This window comes from Megachile rotundata, chromosome 5 (assembly GCF_050947335.1).
Source record: "Megachile rotundata isolate GNS110a chromosome 5, iyMegRotu1, whole genome shotgun sequence".
Taxonomy (NCBI): domain Eukaryota; kingdom Metazoa; phylum Arthropoda; class Insecta; order Hymenoptera; family Megachilidae; genus Megachile; species Megachile rotundata.
Genome location: NC_134987.1, coordinates 8456666 through 8477994, shown reverse-complemented (window position 1 = coordinate 8477994; position 21329 = coordinate 8456666). Strand labels below are relative to the sequence as shown.

The window sequence follows — 21329 nt, the reverse complement described above, 5'->3', positions numbered from 1 at the left end:
TTAGAGCATTGAATATAATCTGCAGGTATAAATATGTCCAATAAATTTAGTAGTCTTTATAAACTCAAAAAATTTAGCAGACATTGTAAACTCAAAAAATTTAGCAGACCTTATAAATTAAAAAAATGTATACATTTCAGAAAGTACGAGTTTAAAACCATAGATCTCCACATGAAAAAGTCATGAAGTTCACCCTCGTCTTCACCTGAACAAAGATGTCTACCTAACCCACTTAAATTTCAAACGAGCACGAATCAATCTCAACACACTCAGCGCTAATTTTTCAACGATCTTATCACACCGACCACACACACTCTGATAAATATTACAGCAGCTAAACAAGACTCAACACGCGAAACTATTTTTGTTCGCATAGAATCCTTGTAAAATTGAATACGTTACAATTGACCGTCTCGGTGGTATGCCACAATATCCGAGCATGAAACGAAAACAACGACCTCGTTTTTAAAAAAGCATCAACCGTGTTGCATCTCGCGGCGAGCGCTTACACGGCCGCGAAATACTAGACTTTATCGGAACATGTGCATCACGGTGTCGAGGGCACGGCTGGATTTTCTAATCGAGGAATGCGATTAGTTACATCCGCGGCGTGGGCGTGCGAGAGTGGAATAACCGATGCGAGAGAAACCCGCGTATAGTATGGTCGATATATTAAGGCGTGCGAAGGTACATGCACCTGCCTTGTCCTCTCTAAGAGAGTCGTTTACAACGTCAAGCTGAATGAACACCTTTCGTGAATTAGAATGGCTGATCGAACAAAGGTTACGTTAATAAATCTTTCACAATTTCGAAATTTAAAAGATTAGCCTACACGTTTTTCGATAGGTTCCTAAATAATTCCAGCCGTGTTAATAAAGAATGTTGAAATATTAGGTATATTTTGGATTTAGCGATCTTTAATTGTACTAACTGCAATATCATACTCAATACTTTATGCAAATAGTTTTGTCAGATTTGTAACGTCACGAGTCTGGCTCAATCATGGGTCAAAGCCAGGACTTATGAAGCCATAGTTCTCTTACTATTTTAAGCGGATAATATTGATAGACCTGGTAATGCCTTCGAGCACTTAAGAAATTGGTAATATATTGAATGATTACGGTTCACAGAGAAATAGCACTTGAATTACGGGAATTTTTATCGCAGCAGAAATTGAGTAATCGACAGAAATCTTGTTCGCTGTTAATTTTCCTACGAGCTTGGACGTTAACGCTGTTATCGTTTCTCGTTAGAAGATAATAGGAAATCCCATGGAAGATACATGACCCGGAATTACCATGCATAACGGAATAGGATGGAGTTATATGTATTGCATCTTGAATATGCATTGTCGTCATGAATTATTCCTCTCCATTAACTGTTTAACCCTCTCGAATTGAAAAGCTTATACGCCCTCGAAGAGTGGACGTCGGAGGAGTATATGATATGTGCATAATATTCATAAGTACTGTAAAAACTTATGCGTGTTTTATACCGAGGAAAGTTTAACATCACGAATAAAATCCTTGTATATCTCATATAACTTTTATATTCTTATGCACTTAAATTCCTATATCTCTGAATCAATATTGCGTTCAATATTGCATTCTTATATCTTTAAATTCCTGGATTCTAAATTTATGTATCTTAAGATTCCTATGTCCTTAAATTCCTAAATCTCTACATTCCTATACAAACATCTCTACATCCTAGAGATAGATCCATATATTTCTAAATTCGTATCTTCAAATTCCTATGTCCCAAATTCTTAGATTTCTACGTTCAAGATTCCTATGTACGTAGATACCTAGATCCCCAAATTTCAAGATTTATACATGTAGGAATATGAGAGCTATATTACATCTCGAAGTTCCTATGTTCCTAATGCATATGTACTAGTTATATATATATACATAATTATATTTGAAGCGGTTGTACTCACCTCAACGACGAAGTAAAGAGGATCACCAGGAAGGGCTTGAACGGCGAGATAGCGGCTGGCGGACACCAGGGGTTGAAGGCAGGACCGCGCAGCCGTGACACCGCTACCACGCATGCTGCATGCTTCATTTCGTCGCCGCTACGCCCAGCGTCCTCACTGTAATAACACCAAACACGATTATAGTTCACTTATCTCCTACCTGACTTCATTTATAAATTACAGTTTCATCAAATCAAGTTGACAAATTAAGTTTTAACAAATCAAGTTCGTCGATTGCATCGTTATTCTGTAACGTTTCATACTTTCACCTGTGATGTCACCAAAGAAGGTACTTTCAAAAGATTTTAATATTTGAGTAAATCGTACAACAATTGTTTGTCGAATATCTAAAGAGATTTCATAAAATTGTACAACCATATTTAACATCCTTTAAGCAGTAGTAAAATTACTAGTAAAGTTGTGTCCTATGAAAATAGTATAATTTTCTCTGCAACGATGATCAAACAATCACCGCGTAACCCATGAAAACGGAAGAAGCCTACCGGATTACATCCCTCCCACCGCCGCGTTAGGCTATAGGCTATAGAGGTAAGAATAACGCGCGCAACGAAGATAACAATGTACGAAAGAGTCGATAGTAGTATGCAAATGGAAACGGTAACCGGTCTCACAAATCACCGTGGCGTTTCCAGAGATTCCAGCCGCAGGAACGGCCGTGGCCTGCACGCTTCACAATACGCGTGCTGAATCCCTTTCTGGCTGTTGGTCCACGGTAAATCACAGAATCGCTCCCGGCGTTACTCCATTTTCATCTCCGTGGAACAAGAGGCGGTCGCGTGGATGTGGATGGAGAAACGAATGGTCTCGCTCGCGCCGAGCCAGGCAGCCGCTCATAAATCGAGGCTGCAATAAGTCCTCCAAAAAAATGCAACGCGGAGGGCATCAGCTTCTTCTCCCGTGGAATTTCGAGGCCCTCTGGAACCGATTAATTGTTTCGATTTCCAGCGGATCCACGCGATTGTTGCGCCGTAATTCGAAAACCGTAACCGAGCTTTAACCTGACTCGATTACATTGTCACGATCTGACTTCGCGATACCGGCGAACCTGGTGGGCCTCATGAAGATGTTTTCATTCTGTATACCCCTTCATCGAAGACAACTTTCGAGGGTCTTTATGCAATAGCAATTTTGGAAAAATGGAAGTCTGGTATATTGAGGACTTGATGTTTGGTGAACGAAAAATTTCAGAAATGTCGAAACGAGTTTGGAAGGGTCGATATGTCAATTTGAAAAAGGAACCAATTAAGTACTTCAAAGTTTGAAAATTGTGGTCATGATCTTCTTGTCCAGTGAATCTCTGGTGGACGTAGAACCCCAAATGCAGATGGGACGAGAAAAGCTTCCTTTCCGCGGCTATCGTCCACATGTCGGAGTGCTATTTCGGGGTCGTGCGGTGATTCAACGAAGTCGCCAGGGTAATCGACGAAATTGACTAATGGACGATCCGCGAGAAAGCAGAAAGGAGGAGAAACCATCTACCCGCGAAGGGATGATCGATGAGATCCATTACCGAGAGACGCGTGCAATCCGCCCACACCCTGAGGAGTCCTCGTTCTGTCCCTTTTCCTCGATCCTTCCCACCCTCTTCTCTCTAACCCTCCCTCTCCCCCGTTCTTTTTCCTCGTACATACTCGTAGCCAGAGTTGTCTATTTCTCTTTCTCGGCTGGCTCTCGGCTTGCAGCCACGTTGATGCATTTACTCGCTTACCGGTATAACTGCCGCGCCATTATAAAAGCCGGTCTCTCTCCTTCTTCCTCTCCCTCTCTTACCCCTGCCCTCTCTGCCCCCGTTGCTCAATCCTTTTTTCTCTCTTACCCTCCTACCATCCCTCTCTCTCTTCGTCGCTCCGTGTCTCTCTCTTTCTCTCTCTTGGACCTGATAGCCAATGCATTTCGCAGCCGTTCAACCTGCGTCCCTGTAGCATTCTCCTCGCGATCACCGACCCCGTGTACCGACTTCGAAGGAAAATCACGGAGAGCGCATTTTTGTGCGTCTCGCTTCCCGTACGACGCTTTTTCGCGGTCAATCGGGGGTGAATCTGCGGGACAGCGCCGATCTGAATAGATATGCATCCCCCAGTCTGAACATCGGACTCTCCGACATATTACGTGGAGTGATCGTATTCCATATACAACTTTGTAACCTTTGAATTTTAGGTCTTTAGAAATTTGGAACCTTAGGTCCCAGATTTGAAAGTTTAGGACTCTGAAATGTTGGGACTTCATTTTTGGACCATGAGATTATAGGATCTGGAATTGATTCTGAGACTTTTGGATTTGTGACTTTGGGTGCCAACTTTGGTTTCCAGCAATCTTGAGTTTTGGAACCTTGAGATTATGTGATGGATTTTCTTAAAAATATTTAAAAATCTAAGAGTTTGGAATTCTAGAACTTATGGGATCTTGGAATTGAACAATTCCGAGTATGTGAGATTTACAATCTTTGACTTTGGAAGTATAGAACCTTGGAATCGATATCAGGAGCAACGAGAAACAAGTAACTCTGGTGGAATTGTGACATTATCAAGAACACCGGTTCGAAATGGTGCACGAAGGGAAACGAGTGGCCGATACGATAACACGAGCCACTAGTTGGTATGTCATTAGCAAGCTTGTCCATTTCCATTATCCGCAATGTGTCCACGGCCACTAAGGCACCATAACTAGCCATTCGAATTATCAGCAGTTTATTACCGCACCATCGAACGATACAGAATGCTCGGCAAGTAACACCGACGACCTTTGTGCCGGCACCGATAGCCGACAATTAGCCCGCCCTTCGAATCAGTATGCAGATCGCGACTGCTTACAAAACCCATACCCCATAGATAGATAGATAGAGGATACAAAGCGGTCTGAGTTAGGCGAACGAAACTCTTGCTGAATTCGAAAACAGCAACATGTCGTGGATCGGCGGGGATTAAAGAAACCGTGGCTGACTGTAGACCACCCCTGATATTCAGATACAGGGCGTTTCAAATTTTCTAATACCCAACTTCAAATTTCCAATTTCCAAATTTCTAGGTTCCTAATTCCTCAAATACTCAAATTCCTAAATTTCTAAATTCTGAAATTTTTGAATTTTTAAAGACTCCAAATTCATAAGATTGCAAATTTTTAAAATTCCAAATCCCCCAAATTAAAAATTTCCTAAATTCCAAATCACCCAAATTCCAAATTCCCCAAATTAAAAATTTCCCAAATTCCAAATCTCCCAAATTCCAAACCACCCAAATTCCAAATCCCCCAAATTAAAAATCCCCCAAATTCCAAATCACCCAAATTCCAAATCACCCAGACTCTAAATTCCCCAAATTCCAAATCCCCCAAATTAAAAATCCCCCAAATTCCAAATCACCCAGATTCTAAATTCCCCAAATTCCAAATCCCCCAAATTCTAAATCACCCAAATTCTAAATCACCCAGATTCCAAATCTCCCAAATTCCAAATCACCCAAATTCCAAATCACCCAGATTCCAAATTCCCCAAATTCCAAATCCCCCAAATTCCAAATCACCCAAATTCCAAATCCCCCAAATTCCAAATCCCCCAAATCCCAAATTCCCAAAATTCCAAATTTGATAAGTAATAAATTTTTCCAAGTAATCGATGAGATAGGAGACTCGCTACATCGGGTATTTCCGCTAAAGAAGATTAGGATGCCCCGAGTGTACAGTGTACAGGTCGAATCGAAGAAAATCGCTTCGATCCACAACGGGAGCGGCAGCGACTGGTTTTATCGTTCGACGAAGTGCGACGTGCATGCACGTAGGAGGCGGTATATAAACAATGTGAACTACATTCCAGCGGCATGAGTAACCGTATCTTGCGCACTCTCGCCACTTCTCGTCCTTTTCTCAGCGCCGATGCTGCCCGCGTGTACAAATCTAATTACCTAGCAACCTACCTACCGGAGGAGAGAGAAGGTGCCGACCAAGGGAGAACGACGAATGGGAACTCGGACCATGTATGTCTACGTATCAACCCTTCCTTTCATCATTTTTTCGGTTTTTGAAAATATATATTTTTGGGGGGGTTTTTGATGTGATAATGGTAGGAGTTTCGATGAGTATCATGCGGTGTTGTGGATTTGGTTCAATTGTGCATTCAATGGGGCGGTGCAGTGGATGGTGATGTATGTGGTCATACTAGTACTTACACTGTATGTTACAGTTTCTCAAACTTGCAAATTGTAAATTCTCAAATGTAGAGAATTGAGAAATCAAAATCTGCTAAACTTTTTGAAATTTACTAACTTTCCAAAAACCTAAATACCCAAATTCCGACATCCGTAAATACCCAATTGCTCAAATGTCCAAATCTCCAACTCCCGAAATCCTAAAATACCCAAGTGCTCAAGTGCTCAAATCCCCAAACCCCCAAATTCCCCATCTTCCAATTTCCCAAACCCCAAACTTCTAAATCTCCAAACCCACTAGTCTGAAATCCAGAAACTATCCTGTCAGTGCACACACCGTCCTCGTCAATGCCCATCAACCCACTTCGAGCACGTGAACAGCCCTTCGCCGTAAACGACACAAATACGACCGCAAAGGGTTAAAGCGACACAACGCGTATTACAAGCGTGTCGGATTACTCCTAGAGATTGCCCCTGCGTTCGTCGCTGTTTTCCGTCGTGAAGTTTCTTTGTTTCGATTTCACCGTTTAGCCGCGATGCCAGAAGATGAAAGAGAATCGACAGGAAGTGATCGATGCTGGGAAACCGCATTCCAGTACCGTAGATTTAATTACTCAGCTTCTGCAGTCTCAAGTGACACAAGACATGTACCCGTTCTCTCGTCGCTCGAGACTAACCACGGTATCGCGCTTTATAATAGTCGGTTATTCGTCGCAAAATGAAAGATAAGAACGAATCGATCTGATAGGCTAGCGGCCACGTAACATTTCCATTAGTATTCAGTTAACTAGAGTAAAAGTGAACATGATCGATCGTGACAGTATCCCTGATACATACCTGTTAACGGTTTAACAGAAATCGGTTTAACGATTCCCGATGAAAGGAAAGAGACGAGTTACCGACTCGTCCGATAATGCGAATGGTTATTAACACTGTTCCCCTTCAGCGAAAATTGTTTGATTACAGACAGGGTTATCGGGTAAAAAGATGAAAAGTATATTTAATGCGATACAACAGGCGTGTAATACACATCCGTATCGCTTTAAGTTTATCCGCTTGGATAAAGTTATCTATCCACATAAAAATTAATATTGTAATTTATGATTGGTAGTTGAAGTATGATGGTTTCAATTGGGTTAAAAATGTATTCAATTTACTAATTAATCAATATTGATAAGGTAATGCAATTTAGATTAGTCGCTGTAAAAATGGTTTATAGCATAATGGGTGCTGCTGCACTTGAATTAGTACGAAGAGAAGTTCAAAATGAAATCGAATAGAATTATTGAATAAAGCTGTTGATGAATTTGGAAAACCGAAGGTGCACCATATTCTTCCTACGATGTCTCTCGTTTTGTCTTTCTCTCCACCTACGTCTGGATGAATCTGCATAATGCGTGCACGCAGTTCGCGATGCATTCCAGTAAAGTCCCTGATCTCCTGCCCTTGCGGTTTAGCATGCTCGTTAAGTCCCGCTGGAATGCTTCTCTTACGCATACGCGTATAAACCGACGCGACGGATTTATGAATAATCCAGCGGTAAATTGCACGAGCGAACGATTATTAGATCGTAATCGATTCGATCCGCGGAATAACCTGTTCTTAATTGCAAAATGATTTCCACTTAACGACGTTTCGATACGGAATATTTATTATCGTAACAACTCGAGAGCCTCGAGCTAGGATCGGAGCGCGTGACGTCTCGACGAAATGAACCGAAGCGACGAATACGCGTTGGTCGAGGCACGGGCACACCTCGTCCATGACCAATAAAATGCATACCTTCGTGAATACCATGCCGAAATGGTCCATCTTATAGATCCACTCGCGAATCAATCGAAACGATACCGGATTCTTCCATTTTCTGAACGTTAAAATTATTGCTATTTTTCACGTATCTATTCAAATGATCGAGTACGATCCGTTAGGACAATAGACCACCGTGTTTTATGTAATTGCCTAGAATCTTGGCTACAACCAGCACGATTTACACACCTTAACGCGTTACATGACCAACTCGTGACGTGGGAGCTGGCGCTAACAAGCACCCAACGCGTGGAATCGCTAATGTGTAGGTAAATTGTTTAGGCGAACAAACAAGTTTGCCCAGCATCCAGAATGCAATTAATCCTTATTTTACTGTTTCGCTATTTCTCTTATTTTACTATTTTTTCTATTCCATTATTTACTTGTACTATTACTGTTCTACCATTTTGCTGTTTAACTACTATGTTACTACACATACTATTTTACTATTAAATAAAGGTCAGAATGCATAAATATCATGACCCAAATTATAACCAACTTTATAGTTCAGGCAGTTGAGGCCTTCAATAATAAACAACAACAACTTTATAGTGAATAAAATTATTCAAAAAATATTCTATCCCTTGCAGATAAAACTTCTCAAAATGTTACCAATGTGCAATATTATTTTTATTAAAAAATGATCGTGACTTTCTTGTCAGAATTAGTCGTTCAGGAATTTTTCTCAGAATGTCGTACAAATCATTTAACGAAGAAATTCAGTGGAATCCATCTTTGCACGCGTGTTCACGCGTTCGCAGAACATTCCGGCTGCAGACAGATCTACTTATTCCGTTCGATAGATACCGGTATCGGAGAATGCACCGAGCATCTCGTTCTCCTGTTTTCCGAATGCCACGCATTCTATTCTAATGCGAGGGAAGCAAACAAGAAGACGTGGAAGAAAAGAGGCATAGGTTACCGTGGAATTTATTTCGACGATAATCATAAGAGACACCCGCGCTCTCGGGTAGGATACGAGAACGCGGAAGTGCGTACGTACGTGCACGTTCAACGAGCGTAGGTTTGTATAGCCGCGAACGTGCATATAAGCCGTGTGGCTCCGTAAGAAGCGCTTGTCGTGCAAACAACGCGTTCTACGATAGTACGCAGGAAATGGTTGTCGCCGGTACCGTAAACACTGTCACGGACCTATACGAGATCCGATATCTATGGTCTTTCACTTAATATTTGCCGTATACTTTATAACTGTAATCTTTATAGCGAACGTGTGTCTCTGCAACAGGAACACTATGGCGCCCCCGCACCTCGCCTTTGCACGATGGAATTCGATAACGGGACGATCGATCGATGTATTTGCTGTTTTACAATTTTTTTTTTCATCTTCGAAACAGTGGTCCAATAAAAATTATCGCGCATTTTTATAAGTGTACAAATTTACACATTTTTTTAGGCACAGTAATTATACTAGGTTGGATAAAGATGTATGATACAACGCAGTTTACACATTCATATTCACAAATGTAAAAATTCGAAACTTACTGAATTATCTCGATACAATTGTAAGATAAGACTGATTTAGATCGATTGATCGAAATGGGAACAGACTTGTATTACAAATTGATAAAATTCTCCTAATAATAAATTGTTTAAGTAACGTGACTCAGGTGTACACGATGGTAAAAAATAAATGAAGTATAGTTATCTCAAGCTTATTGTTTGCATCATACTTATCAGCCACTTGATCTTTGGTACACTACAAGTAAGTATGTACTTGACAATCTCTGGCGTATGTACCAACGAAATATGTGCAAATGAGAACTGATCTAAAAAGAAGTAGAGACCAACGCCCTTTATGTGGAATGGAGAATATGAGATACTTCATATGAGTCATGTTAAAGATCTAACAATTTTTGAAGCTATTTTACAAGTTAGTCACACATTAGTTAGGTTTCTCCACGAAACCTATACATTTCATGCAAAAATCAAAGTTACGCCAATGTTTACAACGTTCGATAGTGTACAATAAATATACTCGCTACGATCATATATAAACAATACTACCACCTCCCACTAAACGGAAGATAACACGTCAGTTTGAGTTAATAATTCGCTGATAAGAGTCATACGAGTGTTTCATATCATCATGCCTCCTTAGTCGTTCGAGACAATTGTAACCATCAATAAGAAAAAGTGTCTAAAATCAAGTTCGCTTTAGTTCAGACGATCATCAAAATATGTAAATGTATAGTATAGTGTCTTTACATAAACAGCAATGTTGAACGTCTTCAAGAACCAACGATTAAGTACAGTACCGATTACCAGATTATAATCAATCAAAATTAGTAGTTTATCAAGAATCACGATTTGAAAGTGTCAACATGGCCACATTGGGAGCAGCAGATTACGTGGTGATCGTGTTAACGATGCTAATTAGTGCAGGAATCGGTATATACTACTGGAGAACAGGTGGAAAACAAAAGTCTACGGAAGTAAGCCAAACAGTACCATTCGAAAAAATGACATAAACGCAAGTAATTTCATGCAATTTCGATATCGTTTTGTGGCAGGAATATTTCGTGGCTAACAGATCGATGCAAGTGGCACCGGTTGCGATTGCCTTAACGGTCTCGTACCTATCCGCGGTCAGTTTACTGGGAGTGAGTTCAGAAAATTACGTTTATGGTACTCAGTATGCTGTGATTTTTATTGGATATGGACTTGCTACCCCCATGGTCGCATACTTCTATATGCCGGTGTTCTTCAAGCTTAAAACAGCCAGTGCTTTTGAGGTAAAACCCAGTTGTTATCATTTAGGAATTTGGACAATTTAGAAATCTCAAATTTCCTAATTTTACGTGTTATATCGCCACGCGTGGAATTATGGCGCGTTTTATCGCCACGCGTTATATTGCTGCGCTTGGAATTACCACGCGTTATATCGCCATACGTGGTATTACTACGCACTATAATTTCCACGCGCCGGAACTCCACGCGTTATATCGCCACGTGTTGTAATTCTCACGCACCATATTTCCACGCGTTATATCGCCACATGTGGTATTACTACGCACTATAATTTCCACGCGCCGGAACTCCACGCGTTATATCGCCACGTGTTGTAATTCTCACGCACCATATTTCCACGCGTTATATCGCCACATGTGGTATTACTACGCACTGTAATTTCCACGCGCCGGAACTCCACGCGTTATATCGCCACGTGTTGTAATCCTCATGCACCATATTTCCACGCGTTATATCGCCACATGTGGTATTACTACGCACTGTAATTTCCACGCGCCAGAACTCCACGCGTTATATCGCCACGTGTTGTAATTCTCACGCACCATATTTCCACGCGTTATATCGCCACATGTGGTATTACTACGCACTGTAATTTCCACGCGCCGGAACTCCACGCGTTATATCGCCACGTGTTGTAATCCTCATGCACCATATTTCCACGCGTTATATCGCCACATGTGGTATTACTACGCACTGTAATTTCCACGCGCCAGAACTCCACGCGTTATATCGCCACGTGTTGTAATTCTCACGCACCATATTTCCACGCGTTATATCGCCACATGTGGTATTACTCCGTACTGTAATTTCCACGCGCCGGAACTCCACGCGTTATATCGCCACGTGTTGTAATCCTCACGCACCATATTTCCACGCGTTATATCGCCACGTGTGATATTCCTACGCACTGTAATTTCCACGCGCCGGAACTCCACGCGTTATATCGCCACGTGTTGTAATCCTCACGCACCATATTTCCACGCGTTATATCGCCACATGTGGTATTACTCCGTACTGTAATTTCCACGCGCCGGAACTCCACGCGTTATATCGCCACGTGTTGTATCCTCACGCACCATATTTCCACGCGTTATATCGCCACGTGTGATATTCCTACGCACTGTAATTTCCACGCGCCGTATTTCTACGCGTTATATCACCAAGTGTAGTATCGTGACGCGTTGTAATTCTCACGCACCATATTACCACGCGTTGCACCACCTCGCGTTATATCGCCACATACTACACATCCGAAAAACATTCCTCCAATAATTCCAAAACACTAAAATCTATAAAAACAGCTGTAACGAACATTTATGACGAAAATTTTTCCCTCTCAATATATTGCCAATTTTCAAGAATTTTATATTGCTGCAATCCTATCCGTGACAATAACAAACTGCAACGACGTAGATGCGTTATACAAACATTGATGTGTTTCAAGTATTTGCAACAACGTTTCGGAAGAGCCGCAAGATTAGCAGGCAGCTTTGCTTTCCTGCTTCAACTGCTTCTGTACAGCGGTGTCGTATTGTACGCACCGGCGCTAGCCCTGGAAGCCACCACAGGTATCTCGACGACCGCAAGCGTAATCCTCATAGGATTGGTCTGCACGTTTTATTCGACGATCGGCGGTATCAAGGCGGTGCTCATCACCGATGTATTCCAAAGCGCGTTGATGCTGATTTCCGTTATCATGATTATCGTCACGGAAGCTGTCGACGTCGGTGGTTTAGATAAAATCTGGGAGATCGCGCGGAGAGGTTCGAGGATTGAATTTGACAAGTAAACTAAAATCTCCTTAAAATTAAATATCTTTAAATACAACTGAATATATATTTTCTGCACAGAAAAAGAGGAGTTGACATGTGCAAAGCGTAATTGTAAAATTTATCTAATTTTATGAATTATAATTAAATGATGCAATTACATGGACCACTCCGATTTTAAGCTTCCACAATTTATATTTGTTTACGCTCGTAGCTGCGTGTTGAAAAACATTCGAGTACAATTAACATTTAATCATTCGTTAAATCTTTTTCCACTGTTACGATTTTAGAATGCATTAATTGGGGAGTTGCAGTATGAAAGGTTTTAAATTGCGCGTATAAATATAAGTGAGCGATAACATCGTATAAGAGTAACATTGTAAAACAGGTTTTTGTACCTGTCATATCGTAAATTGTAACGTTGATCGATCGTAGCGATAATACGCGAAACGTAAGGTGGTTCGTAAGCTTTCCAATGTTTCTTCGAGCATGCAACATTTGTTTCACGTGGAATTCAAGCTGTATCGATACTGACGACAATGGTATGTGCATTCATTCAGCATTTCAATGGACCCAACGGTACGACACACCTGGTGGAGCTTGACATTTGGCGGTTTCTTCACCTACCTCTCCTTGTTTGGCACTAACCAAGTTCAAGTTCAGAGAATGTTAACCATCAGGTGAGCACCATCGGCGACTTTCTACCCAGGTGTACGCGTGTCGCGATATCGCGAATTATTGCCATTCCATGATTAACCGATGCCGATATTCCATCATGAAATATGTCGAAAGAATTCCGGTCGGATTCGACATATTTATTTCTTTCATGAAACGCAGATCAAGTGGCACGCACCACTTTTACATTTTTTATTTATCTAATTTGATAAGATTTAGCACACTAGCGTTTGCGAATTTAATTATGATGATAAAGTTGAAGTAGCAAGATAGATCATGTATGTGATTTTAGTATTGGTTGTGAGTGAAATGAACTTTTGCTAGACACTCTCAAATCCAAGATCCTTGCAGTTAGGATACTTGTATCTCTTTGTACATTTTTATACTTGCACTAATATCTTTTGTATTTGGTAATACATATCTACATTAGGTAAACCTACATGGTTTCAGTATGTTCCTAAATCCCTACATCTCTAGATCTATAAACTCCTGTTCTGATATTGCTAAATCGACAATATACTTGGTCCAAGGTATCCTTACATCCCCAATAAGCCTACATTCAAAAGATCACCAGATCTCCGGTGTCCACAAACCCTGATGTCTTTAGACTCCCAATATCTGTAGGTCACAGTATCTCCAGATTATAGTATACACTTCTAGATCCTGACATATCTGAATTCTCTTAACTCTATGTCTCTATATCCCTGTATTCCGAGTTTCTATAAAACAACTGATAAATTACCATCACGAATTTAAACCGGTTCACTACTCAAGTTGAACCAATACATCATCGACAAAGGTTTAAATTCCGCATACAACGGATTCCGTTGACAGAGAAATAAAACTTCCAAGGATTACCGTGTATCCAGGCATTGTATTCATTTCGCGGCAACATAATCATGATTCTCTTCTCCTAAGCGTGACGACAGAACGACGAAGGAATTTCCCCGGGACTTTATCCAAGGCACGCATCTTGCGTGCATACCGTCGCGGTCGGTAGCGATCGTTCGATAAATCGCATAACCGGGAGAAGCCGGTGCGCGATCCGACTTAATAATAATCGTGGAGAAAAATCATATTGCCGACTCGGAACTTTCAGAGATCCGAGAGATGCGAGGACCGCGATCTGGTGGAGTTGGCCATTGTCGTCGCTCATGTCTCTGGGCCTTTGTTTCTGCGGGCTGGCGATATACGCGGAATATCGTGATTGCGACCCCCTCAAGAACGGAAGGATCACCTCGTACGATCAATTAATGCCGCTCTACGTGATGGACATGCTCTCCGCGTATCCAGGTATACCCGGCCTCTTTATAGCCGGCATCTTCAGCGCCGGACTGAGCACCATCTCCGCCACGGTGAATTCCCTCGCGGCCGTTATACTCGAAGATTTTATCAGGCCGCTGTGCCGTACAAGGTAACAGTCGTAAAATCGCGGAATTAACCGAATTTATGACGCGTTTGTCAATTATATTTTAGACTTGTAAATTAGATTCCAGTATCGAACGGATGGACGATTCTATCGAATTCCGTACTTTGTTACTGTCAGCATATTTTACTTTCTACCCAAAAATTCTTAGACAAACTTATACGTTTATTAACTTCTACATTTTTTTATTAACTATTTGCTATAGAATTTTTGTATATTTAAATTTGCAAAGAATTATCGAATCTTCAACGTCCAAATCCTTAAACCCCTCAATCCGTAAGTCTTCGAATTATATCATTAAATTCCTGAAGAGCTAAATCTCTAAACAACTGTCTAAATCCCTAAATCGCTGAATTCCTGAATACATCTGAAGCTCCCGAACGAACGAAATTCGCATATTTGAAACGCGTAACAAATATTAAATTCGCCGACTTTTTGGCGACTACAGGTCGTTGGCACTCGGGTTACCTGGTCGGCACATAAATCATGTCATTTGGAAATTTCTTCTTTTTACGATTTTTGCGGAATCGAGCGCCGAATTTAGATTCGAGGTTATTAGAATTAACGGCTAGTCGTATTTAAAAATTCGTGATATACGATAATTTTTATATATGATTTTAATATCGACTTAACAAAAAATAACACTGGATATTTCCGTACTTTGTGTACCGTTCAAATAAATTTCAATGCACATGAATTTCCTATCTTAAAAATTAAATTTTTCAATTTCTAAAATTTACTGATATTAAATGTACTTATATTAAATTTATTTGTATTAAATTTACTGATATTAAATTTATTTATATTTGCAAATGCAAAGAACAACTTACGTACAAAATAAAATTAACAAAAATTTACAAAATAAAATTAAATTAAAAAATTGATTACTGTTTCAGAGGAAAGGAGATCACGACGACGGGATCAATCATAATCAGTAAAGTCCTGGGCGTGATAGTCGGTGCGAGTTGCATAGCGTTGGCTTTCATGTCACGACACCTCGGTGCACTGCTTCAAGCCGCGCTGACGATTTTCGGTGTGGTTGGCGGTCCTGTCTTTGGTCTGTTCACGCTCGGTATGTTCACGCAAACGGGCAATCAGAAAGGAGCGATAATTGGTCTGTTGACCAGTCTAATTTTCTCTCTGTGGATCGGATTCGGTCAACCGAAGCCACCGATCCCGAACAAACTGCACGCCACCTCGTGCGAGTACAATGTCACCGTGTATCACGATTACGAGGAATCGTCGCATTTCGCGAACGGGTAAGGAATTTGCCTGCTATTTAATGACCACGCACAATCTCGCAGTCCCCATTCCTCGTAGAATGCTTATTGATTACTTTTTCACGATCGAACACCTTCTGATATTCGCGACTCCTGTGCAATTACTATGTTGATACTAGTATGTCATTTAATGCAATTGCTTTCCAACAGGCAAATAAGTCGTCTATCTAACAGCCAGACTAACGATGACTCATACTTCTATCTCTACCGCATTTCGTACATGTGGTACTGCCCGATCGGATCGGTACTCAGCTTCACTGTCGGATGGGTCGCCAGCTGGATCTGCGAGCGTATCTCAGGGAAAGAAAGGGAACAGTTGCATCCTGATCTTTTCACGCCTATTTTGGCTGCGAGGTTGAGGAAACGAGAGAAGAATGTGGAGGAGTTTCAGAGCAGTGCGACGTTAGACTCTATCTTCTGATTGAGAGGACTATTTGTGTAAAGGTATACCATCCTTGGTATACTTGATATCCTTGAGGAGTCGAAATTTAAAATAGAACAGAAGAAGTTCGAGGGAAATCAAAAATGATCAGAGAAGATCTCGAAATCTGAAATTTTCAAATCCTAGACATTATTTATAAATTTAGACATTATCGAATAAATTTTCACATTCCCACTGAAGTTCAAAAATTATCTAATATACAAATTCTGAAACTTTCTAATTTTTAATCTTGCGAATTTGCAAACTTCAAACTTAATAAATATCCAAAGTTACTGCAAAAATGAAAAAAATGTATAAATTCGAAAGTGTATAAATAAGAAATCTAAAAGATGATTTACTATTAACTGTTGCATCGAGAATATACGAAAGTGTACGATGGCAAAATCGATACACCTGCGAAAGGATTTTCTCTCGTCAGCACATAATTTCACCTGTTACATGAACGAATAATCGAACCTCGCCTCCTTGGCTTACGATTCACCGATCGAAAACACGATCTCGAGCAACGATTAATCTACCGAACGTTCGCTCTCCATGCAATCTTGCCACGTCATCGTATCATTTTCAACACTACCGTCAGCCAAAAAATTCCGACGAACAGAAACAGAACCACCAATGTCGATCATTAATTTACAGTAGACACATGCGTAGATCCACGGTGGCTGACTTTGAGAGAACTCTCGTAATTGGCCTTCACCTAAAAACAAGGCGAGCTAAGTCCGAATTCGACGAGACACGTGGACATCAAGCTGCGCACGGAAACTTTTATAAATTGCCTTCGATTTGTAGATATAGTATACATTTGTATACATTTGGACGTTTTCAAACTTTTGAAAGGGTAAATACTTTGATTTTTGAGTTACTGAATATTTTATTCTTCAAATTTTATGGTCAAATTTCTAAGCATCCCCAACTTCTAAATTTCCAAATTCTCAAACTCCCAAATTTCCCACCCCTTCCAAATTCCATTCGCCGAATTCCACATTTCCCAACTCCTGAATTTCCAAATTCTCAAGCTTCCAAATTTCCCACCTCTCCCGAAATTTACAGATCCCCAAATTCTCAAACCCCGATATTCCATTCACTGAATCCCACATTCCCCAACTTCTAAATTTCCAAATTCTCAAACCCCGATATTCCATTCACCGAATCCCACATTCCCCAACTTCTAAATTTCCAAATATCCCACCTCTCCCAAATCTCCCACGTCTCCTAAACCTTCACGTCCCCAAATTCTCAACTCCCCAAATTCCATTCACCGAATCCCACATTCCCCAACTTCTAAATTTCCAAATTCTCAAACCCCGATATTCCATTCACCGAATCCCACATTCCCCAACTTCTAAATTTCCAAATATCCCACCTCTCCCAAATCTCCCACGTCTCCTAAACCTTCACATCCCCAAATTCTCAACTCCCCAAATTCCATTCCCCAACTTCCAAATTCCCAAATTCTTCTTTCCCCCAATTTCCCACTTCTTCCCAAGTATTCATATTCCCCTTTGGTAGAGTCAAACATCAAAAGAATTGACGAGGAGAGGCAAGATCCGAGACATAAGATGTTAGAATTAGGCTAAGCACAGTGTCCTCGCACGTTCTCTTTCCTGCAACAGGCAGACGTAAACACCAGGGACCACGGGTGTGCTTGGACGTTTACCGAAACGTTCGCAAATCACGATGGAATGCCGTCAGACTGGTGTTCCCGTGCACGGCACACGGTGACATACAGAACGAAGCAACGACCCGTGCAATGTGCACCGCTTACGTAAGGAAATAACGCTTGTCGACTTTGCGGACCACCTCGAGATTCGTTTCGATCGTGAACAGTGGCTCGCTGGTGTCTTTTGATAGAGCTGATACGAACGTACGGTATCTGGTTGATTTCATTGACTTACGTTGTCGATATATTGATATATTACAATATAAAACTTCATATTGGAGTATATGTGGGATTTTAAGGTATGACACGTTTAGGAGTTTGAAGGGTCTGCGATGCTGCGCTAGGTACAGTGGTGTTGGATATTTAGAGATGTGGGGCGTTCAGAAGTATGTGGAATTTAGGGATGTGGGATATTCTGGAGTGTGGGACATTTAGGAGTCTGCGATACTAAGGTAGATACAATCCATTGATTGGTCATTTAGAGATGTGGGACATTCTGAAGTATGTGAAATTTAGGGATATGGGACATTTAGGGGTACTAAAGTAGATACAATCCACTGATTGGTCATTTAGGGATGTGGGACATTCAGGAATATGTGAAATTTAAGGATGTGGGTCATTTAGGAGTCTGTGATACTAAGCTAGATACAATCATCTGATTGGTCATTTAGGGATATGGGGCATGCAAGAGTATGTGAAATTTACGGATGTGGGATATTCAGGAGTATGTGATATTAGCTATGCCTATACATAAATATGTGGTACTCAGAAGTGTGTAACATTTAGGGATGTGGGGCATACAGGGGTATATGGCATTCAGCGATGTGGTCTATTCAGGGCCATGGAGCATTTAGGGGTCTGGGTTACTCTGCTGGGTCTAGTACAATCAGGGGACTGTAACTTAGGTGTAAATGTGACTGTGACTTAAGACTTCCGTCAGGTTGTTTTGATAGGCATTATTGAACATAGCATTGCATGTAGTGTTATCATTACTGTCCATCAAAATGTTCTCCATAAGTGTATCATTCAATAAAGGTCTTAAAAATAAAACTTAGAAGTACCAGCTTGCAATACTCTACTAGTAACGTTTGAAAATGACTCGGATGATTGGGATGCGATTCACATAAATAAGATTCTAGTGTACTCGCGATTTGACTTGCGTTGAACTTTCACAAGAAGGTTTACCTTTACGCGCCGCCATCAATCGTTGAGCAACTACTATCTCCTCGTAATTGCGTTACGCAATTCGCGCACGTTTCATGCGCATCGACGCTAATTTAGCAAACAACCGGGAGTACCGCGGTTATGTAAGGGTGACGAATTCGTGGGATGATTTTGGTACCGAAGATGCTTGGTAAAAGATCATAGAAATTGTGATACGCGTCATTCATCTTCCGTGAACAATAAAATGTTCAAATGTTTATACTACTTGTTTTATTACCCGTATCCATGGGAGTAAAGGTTCTAATTAACAATCAAAGAGAACAATTGTTCTACAAAATCTCTCATATGCCACTACATGGTGTTTCACGGTATGCTCGGAGATCATGGCTGGTATTTTCCGCCATAAAGTTAGAAATTTCCTCTAATTGAGCTCGTAAAGAACCCAGTTAATTTCTTCGTTCGTATTTTCCCCACGAACTCGATTCCAGCGAAGCCCGGTAATAGACTACTTTAGAAGAGATTAAGATCAGAACAACGGGAGCCGGAAAACACTACCGAGAATCGCTATAAAATTACATGACTAGGCCTGCCGGTATTCGCATACTTTATTGTATAACAAATTCATCTTTAAATATAACATATGTATACATGATTATTATTTGTACATCCTATTATGGACTGCAGATACTTAATGTGTGTGTGATGTGATTAGAGTCTTGTGAGAGATGTGTAAATGAATGTGGAGGTCACATACCAAATTTATTTATGTGTTGTTAAACTAACAAATTCCAAAATTTATAATCAAAATCTTCTCAAATTGTGAAATCATAGAATTCTCAAATCCTTAAATTTCCAAGTTTCCAAAATGCCAAACTCCTCAAATCCATAGATCTCCCAAAATCTCAAATCCTCACAAATCTTCAAATTCCCCACATTAAGCGAATATATAATCATGCTAAATTCCTCAAAATTTGAGATCATCAAAAATCCCCAAATTTCCCAAAATCCAAACCCATCAAATCCCCTAATTCCCCAAATTTTCCAAATTTCCTAAAATCCTAAAATCCTCAATGTCCAAAAATTTTAGATCACAAAAGATCCCCAAATTTCCCCAAAACCCACCGAATCTCTAAATTCTTCAAGATCTTAAATTTCTAAATTTTACAAGTTCCTCGAATCACTCTTCCAGCTTTCACTGATAACGAAATGATTCTAAAGAATGCCACTATCGCCAAGACCTCGTAGAAAATAGAAAGTCTGTCCAAACAATTTTACCTAAGAGTTTTTGTCCTCCAAGAAAGCAGTCTTCGGATCGAAATAATTAAACGCACCTCCGGGGGTGTGCGTACAAGGTGTAATTAAAGTGGAACAGTAGTGCGCGAAGATGAACGTAATGTTCAGCGCAAATTTGCATGTAATCCATCATTTGCGCATTCCGTATTCCGTGTAGATGCAGTACGTGCCGAGAGAAAGACCTCATCCGCGGAATGCGCGGCATTATAATGAGAATGCAGGACGCGATACAACGACTCGATTATTTCATTTAATGACAGGGAACATTAGACAAGTCATATCCGCGGTGATACGCGTTCCTTGCTTAGGTTCCGGAGGAAAAGGCAAAGCTACCTCATTGCTTTTCGCTCATAACACAATGAGGGGGATATTTAATACTCGACGTAAACGAGACATTTTTCCGTGTAATCGTCTTCCTTGCTTTAGACTGAGAAAATAAAAAAAAATATGGAGGAAGAAAAGATCTATGATAAAGTTTCTAATCGAGTCCCATTGTTCGATTTTGATCTTCAAGGCTTATGAACGTTTGAGTTATTTTTAAATTAAAAAAAAAATTAATTTATATAATTCTTCGTCTGGACAAAAGTTGATATTTTGAGGAAAACGTCTTAGAAATGTCTGCAATTCAAGATCAGGAGTCGAAGATGATTTTTACACATTCCTTAAATACATTGTTAATATGCAAGATGTAGAACACATGATCCTATATAGAACACACATCTTATGTTATAAATTATAGATTGATTTAAATCATAGAAAATAATCAGAATACACAGGTTTTTATTGTTTATGTTTGGAAAGGACCTGAAGATCTCGAGAAATAAAATTGTTAAACCAACGCGGTAAAGATGACAGTAGATATATGTAGATTCGGTGTTAATTCTAGTGCTAATTGCAAGTTGCC

General features: G+C 40.4%; 2 protein-coding genes across 5 annotated transcripts in view; one reads left to right on the top strand and one right to left on the bottom strand.

Annotated features, from left to right (window-relative positions):
* The window catches only part of LOC100881941 (protein expanded), a 95683-nt gene that overhangs the window by 45500 nt on the left and 28854 nt on the right, over positions 1-21329 (bottom strand). For all 3 annotated transcript variants that reach the window (XM_012291347.2, XM_076531898.1, XM_012291348.2), the window contains one exon: positions 1943-2098. In XM_012291347.2, coding sequence (XP_012146737.1) covers positions 1943-2056 — 114 coding nt within the window. In that variant the 5' untranslated portion in view covers positions 2057-2098. The remainder of the gene's footprint in view (positions 1-1942; positions 2099-21329) is intronic.
* Positions 9842-19103, top strand: LOC100877294 (putative sodium-dependent multivitamin transporter). Of its 2 annotated transcripts, XM_076531744.1 has the most exons (8): positions 9842-10400; positions 10479-10700; positions 12161-12501; positions 13046-13165; positions 14260-14574; positions 15483-15845; positions 16017-16310; positions 16945-19103. In XM_076531744.1, the coding sequence occupies exons 1-7, from the start codon at positions 10290-10292 to the stop codon at positions 16285-16287; spliced, it is 1743 nt and encodes a 580-aa protein (XP_076387859.1). In that variant the 5' UTR covers positions 9842-10289; the 3' UTR covers positions 16288-16310; positions 16945-19103. The 2 variants fall into 2 exon arrangements, with proteins under 2 accessions (XP_076387859.1, XP_076387858.1); XM_076531743.1 differs by lacking the exon at positions 16945-19103 and having other exon boundaries at positions 9843-10400; positions 16017-16936.